The sequence below is a fragment of the Zingiber officinale genome, chromosome 8B, assembly GCF_018446385.1.
Source record: "Zingiber officinale cultivar Zhangliang chromosome 8B, Zo_v1.1, whole genome shotgun sequence".
NCBI classification, from domain to species: Eukaryota; Viridiplantae; Streptophyta; class Magnoliopsida; order Zingiberales; family Zingiberaceae; genus Zingiber; species Zingiber officinale.
The window spans coordinates 36,096,532-36,110,184 of NC_056001.1; the positions used below are offsets into that span (position 1 = coordinate 36,096,532).

At 35.7% G+C, this 13,653-nt stretch overlaps 1 protein-coding gene across 2 annotated transcripts; it reads right to left on the reverse strand.

Moving 5' to 3' along the window:
• Positions 1 to 487: 487 nt before the first annotated feature.
• Positions 488 to 10,410, reverse strand: LOC122014810 (F-box/LRR-repeat protein 14-like). Of its 2 annotated transcripts, none has more exons than XM_042571245.1 (16): positions 10,237 to 10,410; positions 9,517 to 9,820; positions 9,289 to 9,417; positions 8,634 to 8,841; positions 7,846 to 7,992; positions 7,201 to 7,275; positions 6,641 to 6,712; positions 6,139 to 6,210; positions 5,678 to 5,749; positions 4,565 to 4,654; positions 4,053 to 4,124; positions 3,491 to 3,562; positions 2,196 to 2,339; positions 1,721 to 1,792; positions 1,167 to 1,313; positions 488 to 1,091 (listed from the first exon to the last, which is right to left on the reverse strand). In XM_042571245.1, the coding sequence occupies exons 2-16, from the start codon at positions 9,706 to 9,708 to the stop codon at positions 907 to 909; spliced, it is 1,749 nt and encodes a 582-aa protein (XP_042427179.1). In that variant the 5' UTR covers positions 9,709 to 9,820; positions 10,237 to 10,410; the 3' UTR covers positions 488 to 906. The 2 variants fall into 2 exon arrangements, with proteins under 2 accessions (XP_042427179.1, XP_042427180.1); XM_042571246.1 differs by having other exon boundaries at positions 9,517 to 9,875.
• Between the last annotated feature and the right edge of the window lie 3,243 nt (positions 10,411 to 13,653).

Here is a 13,653-nt window from a genome sequence, read left to right on the forward strand (position 1 = left end):
AAAATTATTTTCGATGTGAATAGAAAAAAGATATTAATGTAAATTTAGTTTAAGATTCATCACAATTAGTTAGTAAGATAGTATAAAATAGAAAAGTGAAAGAAATATATATCTGATAAAAAGTGTAAAATCAATGAAGAGCTGTTGAGAAATTTTATCATAGTAGAAAAAGGATATAAAGTTTTATTTTAACGTGCCATAAATATGACGATAAAAGAAATTTATGGAAAAATTCCATGACTATAAATACCCTAATGCTTCGTCTTAGGTGTTAATTACAATTAGTTTGCCGACAATTACGCGTTTTATTATGGTCAACCTGCCTTGTTTTATTTATTTATTTTATTAATTCTGATATCCAGCTTTTCCAATTAATTAATTTTTAAAATAATAAATTTACCTTCCACCACCAAAATAAATCTGAGAATGACCATCCCCATGGAAGTTTACCTTCAGACTAAATCCGAAAAACCAAGACAACCCATCATAGTTGGAACATTACCTACATATAATATATCCTGAAAACAAATTCAAAACATTATTGTATTGAAATCTGTTCTACCTCTTACCATCGCTCCGTGACCCGAGCGAATCAGCCTGCATTGTCTTTGAGAGAACATTAGACACTCCAACACTGGGAGCAGCTTGCTTCAATGCTAATTGATGCTTTATGTACACTATTTACTGACAGACGATACTTTAAGTGAGGAAACACCGTTTTGTTTCTCTTGTGCTTCCAGTTGATGCTTCAACGTCATTAGATTAAACTAAAATCAGGCCAGGAGTTTAAACACACCGATATATACAATTTTGATCGTAGTCTCCTTTGCCGGGCTGAATCTCCTACGACAGTGTGCATGTGCAGATGAAAACTTTACAGGAGGGGGTGGTGGCTTCGAACTGAGCTTACTCAGGCCGGACACTGAGGAGGTTTGGAAGGGCAGACAACTGTAACTTCTTCATTTCATTGGCAGTCACTTTGCACGACTCCAGGGTGAGCAATCGCAGGTTCTTCAATGGCTTCAGGTGCCGCAGTCCAGTGTTCGTTATGCGAGAGTTTGATACGTTAAGTGAAGTTAGTCCGGTCAATCCTGTAATCAAAGGAAAGTTGTTGAGACATACAAATGTGAAAGTAGATTGATTTATTTTTTGAGACAGTTAAGAACCTGAAATCAGTTCGAGTGTTTTATCTGTGAGGTGGCTGTTTTGTGACAGGTTCAATTGCGTAAGAGATTTAAGGTCCTTGATGTTCTTCACTCCAGCGTCGGTTATGAAGCCCCCGCATAGCTCAAGGGACTGCAGGTTCTTGAAATCTGACCAAATTGCAAGAGACAACATCATCGCCGCGCAAAATTTTAGGATGTTCTTTCATCTATTAGAAAGATCGAGATAAATGGAATGACCAAGCCAAGATAAATCATAATCCTCTAACAAGATCAGCATATTGTCGATTTTACTCAGTTGAATGTGTAAGAGAGTTTAGAATCCCAACAATTGATCTTTCAACCAGCGTTATAAGACAACAGATTAATCTAAAGTAACAGATCAAAGTCTGACAAATGCAAGACCCCAACCACTATTAGTCTATCGTAGTTCTCGTTTTCACGTCAAGAAATTATAAGCCATGATGAATTAGACGAGCTAAAAGTAAACATAAAGCAAAATACCAAAATCAGCGAGCAAGAAAAGAGAAGACGTTTAAGTAGGTTAATTCACATACGTTTCAAATAGTTTGTGCCGAAGTCTGTGATACGAGCACCAAAAAGATCCAAGTGGGTCAATCCAGTAAGACCTGCATCATGCCACATAACTAATTAAGTAAACGACATATTTATCAATATTTATATTACCGGGAAGGTATTATTAGAATGTACTGAAATGAAAGAGCATCTAAGGAAAACTCCCTAGTAATGTGAGAAAAACATATTTGAAGATAAGGATAATAAAATAAAGGAGAACATAGTGAATAAACACTACAGAAGTTGCTTGTAAAGTTTGGGGCAGACTTTAATTTATACAAGCTACAAAACATAATCGTGCAAATTACTACTTATATTTTACATTAAAGAAGATAGCAATAGAACATAAATTGAGAACCTCAATTACAAACAGTATTATCAGATCTTACTGGTAATCATATAATAAACAAGAAAACAACATATTAGGGAATAATACAAGACTCGAACAGATCTTACTAGTGATTGTGGCTAACCCTGCATCTGTTATCAGTCGAGAATCCAAATTGAGTGATTTAATAGAGGTTAATCCAGACAATTTCCTCAAACCACCATCAGTTACTGATGTGAACGATAGATTTATACTTTCCAAATTGGACAACCCTGAAAAAGAATAGATAAACACTCAGCTATCAATGGTGTGATCATTATAGATGAAACTGTTCTATGTAACTGAACTTAATAGCTTTACTACAATTACATAACATCAGAGAACACCATTCAGCCATTCCGAGCGAGATTGTTTATCTACATTTAATAAAACTCACGAGTTAAACCAGTCAAAGATGATTCCATCTGGTACATGGTCAATGAGAAAAGTGTCCCAACTTCATTAGTAACAAGAATACTTTTATACTCATGATAACACTGAGAATGCTGTTCCCAAGTGACCAAGAGTAGATCAGATGAAAAAGATGGCGTGTTGGCCTTGAGAATATAGAATTATGTCAATGGCCACAGAGACATGGATCATTTTGAATAGAGAGAACACTCCTGCTCAGATACTGCTAAAGTTCATTTCCTTTTCTCAACTGCTCAATGAATTTGTTAATTTGCAATTGCCAATCAGGCACATCAAGTACAATTACTAACGAGCGAATGGCAAAAACGGCAATTACTAAGTAATGCATAGAATAAAGGGCTGCTCTCAATCTCATCAGAGAACATAGAACGACAAATCTCATCCAAGAGGCAAACAATTTGGAAAACCTTAGAGAAGCTATCAATAGCTGAATGCATTATAAACCGAAAGTACAATGATCTCTTAGTTATAAATGTAAAGATACTAGCAACATATGTATTTACTTAAAACCAGATTCATTGACATCTTGAGCAGGAAAGCTAATCAGGAACAACCCAAGAATATTGCCGGGAAAGATTTCTATGGTTATCAGAGTATTTATATTCATATCCAACTAGCAATCTCGGCTCCAAACAGATGTTCTGATTTCCCAAAAGAAAAGGGAACAAAAGCACTATAAAATACAAAATCTAGTTGAAACTCAAAATTTTTAGGTTCATAGGGAAAGACCAAGAGAACAGGATTCATACCCAAAGGACTAATTAGCATGCCTTTCTAATGTTACCTCAAAGGTTTAACAAGCAAACATTTACTGATATCTCACATTTTTGCAGGCAAAGAAGTAATGAAATTAATTTATCACAAGATAAAGTCACTATGCAATTGCCACTACGACGTTAGCTCATAACCCAACAAAAAAATAGTGCACCGTGCCTAAGTTTACCAATCATACCCGATAGATGGCTCAGACCGTTGCTACCAACTCCTGTGTCTGATAGCTCCAAACTCTTTAATTTCAGCAGACCTAAAATTTCAGAAAGAAAAAAATGAATTGGTAGAAATTTCAGGTACAAGAACATTTCCTACCTTCCTTGAGCTTAGATGAGAACTTGTCTGTGAACATAAACGATACCAAAGGATGTCAAAAATGAAACCTAATGCATGCCTTTTTCTTTTCTAACAAAAAAAATGGAAAGCCAGCAGAAGATGCTTCCACACCTAGAAGTATACTGCTGGCTCACTCTCTTCCTAGTATAAGTTTCACAGTTGAGATATGCATTTACTTATGTTGCTCAACCAAGATTTTACATGCTACACTCATATCAAAGTGACTGATCAAAATTAAAATAAAATCACACTAAAATATAGAGAAGAAACATAATGAAAACATATTAAGAAAGTCATAGAAGTTTGTCCGCTGACTTCATTTTGGAGGAAAAAAACTACACAAAGCTTCATGTTGGTGAAATGCATGTAACTAACAACTTGAATTAATTAGAAAAAGTAACACAAACCTTTCAAATTTAATAATCCTTCATTGCCGATGCTACAAGAATCAAAGTTCAAGCTCTCCAAATTGATCAAATCTACAATTTACCAACAATTAAGCAAACTCAATAGAATGATATATCACTTAGATCAAAAACTCACAGTAGTGAGGTTCAGAAATTCCAAGTGTTGATAAAGTTTTGCTACCATATTAAAGACAGAAAAAGGCAACAACAAATCAAGGAACTCGAGATATATGAAGCCATACGAATAAGAGATGTAAGAGATGGTACTATATTGAGCAAAACATTGATTACTTTGAACTGCAATCCAACTTAGAAAAAGACAACAGAGCAAGAGAGTTGGAAGCTGAAAATTGGAGCATGAAAAATGTAGCATGACAGACAATCCTTAATTCCATAAACCACGAGAATCATGTTGAGAATGATATCTTGCTAAATGGTGCCAGCCAATGCAATACAGCCGGAAGTTAAAAAAGAAGTGAAGAGTCAGGTGATAATGCCAAATGAGATTTTACCTTTAAGATGCACCAGACATGCATCACTAATGTTGTTGAATCCCAAGTTCAAAACTTTCAGTTTCTGAAGTACTTTCAACTTCTGAAGTGCTGCATTACAATAATTGTGATAAAGTTAGCATATGAAAAATGAAAATAACTAGACCAAAACAATTATGACACCTCACTTTAGTACCTCATTGTCAGTAGTTGATTCATAAAGGAGTTCTATAGGCTTAGATGAACAAGCTACTACTAATTCGGGCTTACAGATTTGGGGCCACTAGGCTAGTTCTCTCATCTAAGTGGAGTGTGACAACAATGATAAATTCTCTCCGAAACTAAAACAGCATGGTTGCTTTACAAAGTAGCAATTAGCATAGTCAAGTGGCACACCAAGTGACACCTCAGTTTAGTACCTCATTGTCAGTAGTTGATTCATAAAGGAGCTCTATAGGCTTAGATGAACAAGCTACTACTAATTTGGCTTACGGATTTGGGCTACTAGTTGGATCTAACAACTTAATAGGCTAGTTCTCTCATCTAAGTGGAGTGTGACAATGATAAATTTTCAGCATGGTTGCTTTACAAAGTAGCAATTAGCATAGTCAAGTGGCACACCAAGTGACAAATTGGCAAGCACGCTCCAATTCTTAATATTTACCAGTTGAATGACCCATGTATTGCACATGTAACTGATCAAACGATTAAACTCTGAACCATTATGTCACGGAATAAAAAAATATTAGTACATCAACTCGTGCAACCCAATGTGTACAATATCTTCATCAAGTCATCAAACGAAGTAAATAAAGTCATTCAGAAGAAGAGAATTGCTGCAAATATTGATATTGAGTACATTAACATACTCTTTCTAGTGGTTTAATTTTCCAACAAATTTACAATTGCTTGAAAGTAAATATCAACAACTCGAAAATGAAAAAGAAAAAAAAAACATTTAGGATATAGTTATAACACAATTTGATAACGATTCATGTTGTTGCTAAATTGGGTAGAATAGATACTTAAGGGATCATGGTACATTAATAATGCTGAAAAGATTCAAAAAGAATGACCTTCATTTTTACATGCTCAAAAGCCATCTACGTTTTTGACATTGATAGAAAAACTCACCAGAAAAGTTCTCACTTCCATCATCAGATATACTACAACGGCTCAGATTCAGAAACATCATTGATGGAAAGCCTGTGAAAGAACAAGAAAACTACAATTCTTACAATCAATGAAGTCAATATAAAAATCAAAAGAACAATAGAGGACCACATGAAAAGATAGAATATTGCAATGATATAGTTTTAAATATGGGTTGCATGTATCAATATTCTCTTGAATCACTGTTAAAATAACACAATTTGTGTAGTTATACGTGAAAGTGTGAAACGGATCTTATGTAGTTCACAAGCAAGTGTGTAACCGAAATTATTCAAAACAGCATATAAAACGAAAGTAGATGATGCTTAGTGTGACTTGAACATGAAAATGAGTAGCAAGGTCCCCATAGAAGATACTACTGTCCAAGTAATTATTCATTAACAATTATTCCCATGGTTATCAGGTTAAAAGAAAAGAGAAACCTGATATAACTTTCAAGCAAGCAGCAGTAAGTGGGCAACCCTCCAAGTTCAGGTGAGCAAGTTTGGATAAACCTACACAAAATGAAAATGAGACATATACGTGCACCAATCAGCACGAAACAGGATAATGTTGAAAAGCAACGTCAAAAGTGGATACAACAACAACCAAGCCTTTTCCCACTAGGTGGGGTCGGCTGTATGAATCCCTTTACGCCATTGAACTCTATCTCCTATTATATCATCATCTATATTTAAATAAATTTTATCTTGTTTTATTGTTGCTAACCAAATCTTTTTTGGTCTTCCTCTTCCTCGTTTGATATGCATGTTTATCATAGTTTCACATCGCCTAACTGGAGCATTTATTGGTCGTCTAAGTACATGTCCGTACCATCTTAAACGTATCTCTCGGAGTTTTTCCTCAATGTCCAAAGTGGATGATAAAAAAAAACATTAAAAAAAATCAAGGTGCAAGTACTAAGAGACGTTCACCCTGTGGTACCTTTCAATTGAGTGGTGCCTGCATCAGTAATTTTACAACACGACATTTGCAGCTCCTGTAAGCTTGTTAGACCTAGAACAATGAACGGGAAAAAATAAAAGTTTTATTGATGAGACCTACTGGACAAACTAACAATACTAAACCAAGATAAAGAGCAACACGAAAAAGGATGGTGGGGAGATGACAGTGGACCTCCTCTTTATGAAATAACACATAGTGAGCTGATTAGGGTATATTATCCAACAGCAGAAGGAAAAGCATGCTAAATCATAGAAAGTAAGCTCAGCTGTACACATTTTTGTCCTTGGTTGTTTTACATATGTAGCTGAATAGCAGTTCTAAAGGCCCAGGACTAACTATAGGAGAAGGAACGAGTATGCCAAGCTGAAATGAAAATGTGACAAATAATAAGCTGCATAAAACTTGAACGGGGGATTTTGCACACATGAAATAACAAAGAATCCATTTATATAGTCTCTCTTTGGAGAGGGTAGTTACTGAGAAAATAGTGTACTGAAATTGCAATATTTGAACATTAAGAAACCCAAATAAAGGCCAACCTGAGATAGATCCAATGTCTGCATCTGTTATACAATTGCAGTATTTGATGTTAAGAGATTCAAGCTTTTTTAAATCTGCAGGAAAGATCATGTAGGAACATTATATCACTATAATCCAATAGAATAGGTCCAATTTGTAAAAGAAATAACAGCAATGAGGTCTTTAGTAGCAAATGCAAAATCATAAAGAGAATTTTCAAAATCCTAAATCAATTAATATGCTAACATCTTCATTGGAGAAAAGTAGGAGAGTGAAACATTAGAATGGTGTCAGTGACTTGTGTCTATATATTTTTAACACATAGAGATTCTTTAACCTTCACAGTATACAAGAACTTCATAGACAATTAGTTTAGTAGGAATTGTTAAGTTTATAGTTTGACATGACTAAACATTTAAGAGAAGAGAAACTTAAAATTTCCTCTCTTTTTATCAAAATGCAACAGCTATAAATTTACAAGAAAAGAATCGGCTAGCTAAGAAACCACCACTGAATTGTAGTGTCAATTTGTTAACATCAGTCATTCAGATTCTCTTTTAAATCAATGCCAGGCTTTTATTTGGGAAAACAAATCTTGTTTATTGTGATAACAACACCATATTTGATCAACATGAGAAACCGAGATCCACTGTATGGATTCAAACCTTTTAAATGTACAAGACCTCCATGAATCTTTAAGCATCTCTCAAGGTCCAAATTTACCAAGTTAACTAAGTTGGTAAAAGCTCTCATTCCATCAGCAGTGATAGCATTGCTCCTCTTGAAACTCAAGGAGGTCAAGTTTGAAAGTCCTGGGAAAAAAACATGCATTACCATGGAAACATACAATAAAAACAGAATAAATTATTAAGGCAATTAATTTTTAACGTGGGACAAATATTTTCATTTCAATGAATAAGATAAGCAAGAATAATATGCTTTGCATCTTTAGCAATATGACTGATGGTATACAGTGGACATTCTATGACATACTACAAAATTGACATCAGATAAAAGAGAAACCCTCTAGTTGTCAAGATTTGTAATCGAACACAGAGCGGCTTAGAACCTATGTAGCAGAAGATCCAAAAAGTGCCTTCCGCGACTCAAACGCATGGCCACATGGTGCAGCAACTTAACCGTTGTGCCAAGGCTCCCCTTCTAAAGAGAGTATTGTATCATAAACATTAAATACAAAGTACAAGATATGACCCTACATTAGGAAGCCCGAGTGAAGGTAGGAAATTGTCACTAATACAAACTACAATGGTTTGAATGCATAACTTCACTAATACAAACTACAATGGTTTGAATGCAAAACTTAATGTGCTAAAAAAAATCCTTAATCACGAACACAGAAATATGTCTTCTTTGTGAGCAGTATAAACAAATTCTGTAAGATTCTCAAAATCAGGAAAATATAGGAGGATGTGGAGAAGAAGTCTGGAGATACCAGATAAGTGCCCTAGGCCATAGTCTGAGATTTGGTCACAATAGTTACATTTCAAGCTCTGGACATTGGGACACTTCTTAAGGAGAGACAAGCCAGTATCAGTAACATCAGAGCAAGAAATATCAAGTGACAGAAGTGATTCCCCTTGAGAACAAACTATTCCGATCCAACCATCTTTGACTCCTGGATATTCTCCAATCAAAATATCCTGATGAAACAGCAGACAATTGAGACTATCAACAAAAAGAAACACAATCTGCAATTTGTAAGAGTGATATCACCCACAAGATTAATGCATTGCACAATTTAGGAGGCTTGCCAAATTGAACAAGGTGGATCTAGAGTAACATAAGTTCTCTAAATCTTCCATTGAACAGCAAAATCACTCTAAATAATCTTTCTAAGTTTGAAGAAAGAACGCACACAACATGGAACAAATCTCAAAAATGTGATAACAAGTACAAGGAGTTTCCACTCAGTCAAATTCAAGGAAAAACTCAAAAAGGCCTCCTCCAAATAGCAGCACCACACCACGATCTTAGAACTGTATAATGATATAAATATATTTTTTTTGGATATTGTGTTACTCAAGCCTGCAAAACAATGGAAATTAAATTGAATGGACAATTTGGACTAAAGAAAACAGAAAATCAACCTGAAGAGCACAGTCCCGAAAGGCTTCAAGAGACACATCATTGAGGCAATGAGATGTCACTAACTCGTTGAAAATCAGCTGGCTTATGTCCCTTGGAAGCACGGAAAAGCTGCCATATTTTTTGATGTCCTGGTTTCATAAAATACTTGTTTTTAAGTTAATTGAAGTTGTCGAACAGAAACAAAACTAAAAACATCAAAATAATATCTCAATAACCATGACGACTACCTCACGAACTTTAGCCAGGCACAAGTCCATGAGGGAAGGACACTTCCCTTGCTCTTGAACTGATACATTAGAATTGCATCGGGGCAGGGTAAGTAGCAACCACTTTGCACTGCTACTCTTGGAGTATCTTCCAGACCTGTGCAAAGCATCTTCGTCGAGAAGGTCTCTCTTCCTGGAACAAGCTCCCCCCATCAGGAAAGTAGCAAGTCCTTAATGATGAATTCTTCCTCTCCCTTTTATACTAGTTCTTCTGATGTATTTTAAGCAGTATAGGATAACCCTTTTTTGGTCGCACTATTCCATTCTAGAATAAGATTCTCCGTCAGCACAGCACGAATCATAGCTCTTCAAAATAAGCTCTATAAAAGGGATCGGAACTTTAATTGCATAAATCTTTTTTTAAAACAAAAATACTTGTGAGGAAAAAATATAGCATCAAAAATCGTTTTTTTGGCATAAGCTCAATATTTTACTGCGTAAGATCACACCTTCACGAGAGTCCAAAATGTTCGACATTACAGGAACGCAGAAGGGGAATGATGATAGAATTAAAAATTCATCCAATAAGTGTAATCACCGATCCATAAACTCCAAATTCAGAAGCAAGAACGGAAACAAGCGAACTCCTAAGAACAGTATGGAAGCGACGGCCATGATCAAAAACCACGAGATAAAGCATGAAAAGCCCATCGATCGAATCACCGAAAGCCGTATTCTTACCTTCGTGAGAGGGGAAGGCGGGGCGAGTGGCGATCGAAGCTTAGGGTTTATGGGATAACGGAGGTCGAGAGGGGAGCGAAAACGATGGCTGAAGCGGCACGAAAGGGAGGGAGAAGAAAAAGATAGAGCACAGTGTACGGGCCCTTCTGGCTAATCCAATGGCTGCACAACGCGTGTTCGTCTATGCATTCCGACCTCGGCGCTTCACAAGAGAACAAGGATAATGCGGGACGGGACGATCCGCCCTGTAAGCACGACACCAAACCGGGATGTGGAGACACGTGCCGGCGATCTTCGTAATGACGACCGGTTCTCGGGTCATATGAAAGAGTTTCAACGATACAATTTTATTATCGTAATTAATAATAAATATTTGTTTTAAAATTTTAAAAATATACAATGTCAAATAAATAGAAAAAAATAGAATCTTATCAAATTACATAAAATATAAAAACTAAAAAGTATATCTTTATTATAATATTTATATTTAAATGGTGGTTTGTGTCCGGATAAGCACAGCGGAGCCAACTTATGGGGGTCCACGTGTAGCGGTCGCTTGCTCGACACGCTCCCTCGCCGTCGCTTCTTCTTTGAATAACCCAAATAAAAAAATATTGGTAATTACTCATTAAAATTAGGGAATTCTTCATTTAACTCTAAAGTTAAAATAATCCCTATTATAAAAAATTTAAAATTATCGTTATTTCGATTTATAAAGTATTGGCAAACTAACCCATCTAATAAAAACAGTTATTAAAAATTTCCTAATTAATATATTACAATAACCGCATATAAACATACGTCTATGACAAATTAGGTGATGTTTGGTTCTATCATAGGAATCGAAATGAAAATGAATATCATAGTATTATGAAATAGGAATAGGAATGGGTATGAGTTTAGGTATCATTCTTAAAAATAACATTTGGTTAGTTGAATATTTTCAATCGGAATGAATCTAAATTTTCATTTTTACCCTTAGAAAAAAATAAGAGAAAAAATTAGATGTAAGAGAAAGTTGAATGTGAGAGACACATATGATGAGAGAGAAAGTATGATGGAAAAATGAAGAGAGAGAAAGTGTGAGAAGAGAAAATGAGAAGAGAGTGTGTGATAGGAGAGATGGAGAAGAGAAAAAGTATGATGAGAGAGAAAGTGTGTTGAGAGAGAAAAATTGATGGGAAAAAATGAAGAGAGAGAAAGTATGATGAGAGAAAATGAAAGATTGGGAAGAGAAAGTGTAATTATAAAAAATGAAGAGAGGGAAAGTGTGACGAGAGAAAATGAGGAGAGAGAGTGTGGTGGAAGAGAATGAAGAGAGAGAAAGTGTGATGAGAGAAAATATGGAGAAAGAGTATGGTAAAAGAGATTGAGGAGAGAGAAAGTATTGTGAGAGAGAAAGTATGTGAAGGGCGCTGGAATTCCGTTCAGTTTAAATTTCCCTGTACAAATACAAAACATTTCCTGACCACCCGTATGTTCGATCGTACATGTGTTTGATCAATCAAGCAAGTTCTTGATGGATCAAAGCACACCTTCATCGAAGTATAAGATCGCTGGCCTCTTGTGTTGGTATTCAAAATCGATACAAAGAAAACTCGACTAATTACGCAACGGAATTAAAGAACTAGTTGTACCTTTCCTTTGTAGCTAAAAGACCTCTTGATTTTCTGACGTATTCCTTTTCTCTTCTTGGACGTCGTGTGGGCGATGATCTACCAAGACAAAACCACCCTTCCCTTCTTCTCTTCCAAACCGTCGGCCACCAAGGAAAGCTCTAGGATGGGGCACCTTCTTCTCTTCTTCCTCTTCTTAAAGCCGCCGACCACCAATGGAGAAGGGGGCACCGGCCCTAAGCAAGTAGGAGGGGAGGGGCGCCGACTACAAGGAGGGAGGAGGTGAGGGGCGTCGACCATAAGGAGGGAGGAGGTGAGGGGCACCGCCCACAAGGAGGAGGATGTGTGTCGCCGCCCTAGGAGGAGAGAAGAGAATTGTGGGAAAATTAGATTTTATGGGACACCACTTACTCCTTCTTATAGCCTTGTCCCCGGCCCTCGGAAGGTAAGAAAAAACTGAACCAAAACCAAGTTGTGGATGAGTGGATGTGAGACTTTATATAGAGGCTACAACAGAGACCTAGAGGAAGAATTGGTTTAGGCCTCCTGATGGGCTTGAGCTTCCTGTGTTCGGCTCGAACATTCAACCCAAGTCCATTAATAATAACTCATACCACTAAAGGGCTATTATTAAACTATCGCACCAATCTCATATTACAATATGAGCTCCTTCTTATCATGAGTGTGTTAATCTCCCCGTGTTTAAGATATCGTATGTCTGTTAATTAATTGAGTTACTGACAACCTAATTAATTAACATCTGATTCCAAGAGTAGTACCACTCAACTTTATTATCATGTCGGACTAAGTCTACTTGCAGGGTTTACATGATAATCCTTATGAGCTCCTCAAGGGGACATCATCAACCTAAATAATTAGGACACAGATTCCTTCTATAATCAACAACACACCATATAAATAATATTATCTCCCAACTCATCGGACTTATTTATTTAACAAATAAAACTCGCTCATTGATAAGTTAAAGAAATAAATACTAAGTATACGTGCTTGTTATTATATAGGGATTAAGAGGATACACATCCATAATAACAGAGGTTCTGTTCTTTTATATAGTCAGTACAAATCGAACAACCTCAGACGGTCATGCTCAATACACACATAGTGTATTAGTGTAATTTTATAGTCAAGACAGACTAATACCAAATTACACTATAATCATTCTAATGATTTGTCTCAATCTATCTTGGTTGTGGGCTACTATTTATAATTTATAAGGAACCGATAACATGATCTTCTGTGTGATACCACACACCATGTTATCTACAATATAAATTAAATAGGCAACTGCATTGACATATATAGAAATATAAAATGCAGACATTTTACCAAAGTGATTATCATTTCAAAATATTTCAAAATAGATGTTCATACAAAAGCTAGGCTTATAGTGTACATTCCAACAGCAAGATGGAAAGATGAGGAGAGAATGAAGAGAGCGAAAATAATGAGAGAAAGAGTGTGTGTGATGAGAGAAAATACAAAGAGAAAATGACAAAAAAAAAATATGTGATTATAGAGAATAAGGAGAGAGAGTGATTAAAAAGAATGAAGAGAGATAAAGTGTGATGAGATAAAATATAGAGAGAGATTAAGGAGAGAAAAAGTATAATGAGAGAGAAGTATGATGAAAAAAATGAGGAGAGAATGAAGAGAAAAAATAATGAGAAAGAATATAGAGATAAAATGATAGAGAATTTGTGATGAGAGAGAATAAATAGAGAGAAAGTATGTTGAGAGAGAAAATATGATGATAGAATGAGGAGAGAGAACAAGGAGA

Excerpts from the sequence above, each read along its gene's own strand:
- LOC122014810 (XM_042571245.1), bottom strand. The coding sequence starts at position 9,708 with ATGGGGGGAGCTTGTTCCAGGAAGAGAGACCTTCTCGACGAAGATGCT. Across the intron at positions 1,314-1,720 it reads CGGCACAAACTATTTGAAAC|ATTTCAAGAACCTGCAGTCC; the intron begins GTATGTGAATTA and ends CAATTTGGTCAG. Across the intron at positions 1,092-1,166 it reads AACACTCGAACTGATTTCAG|GATTGACCGGACTAACTTCA; the intron begins GTTCTTAACTGT and ends CTTTGATTACAG.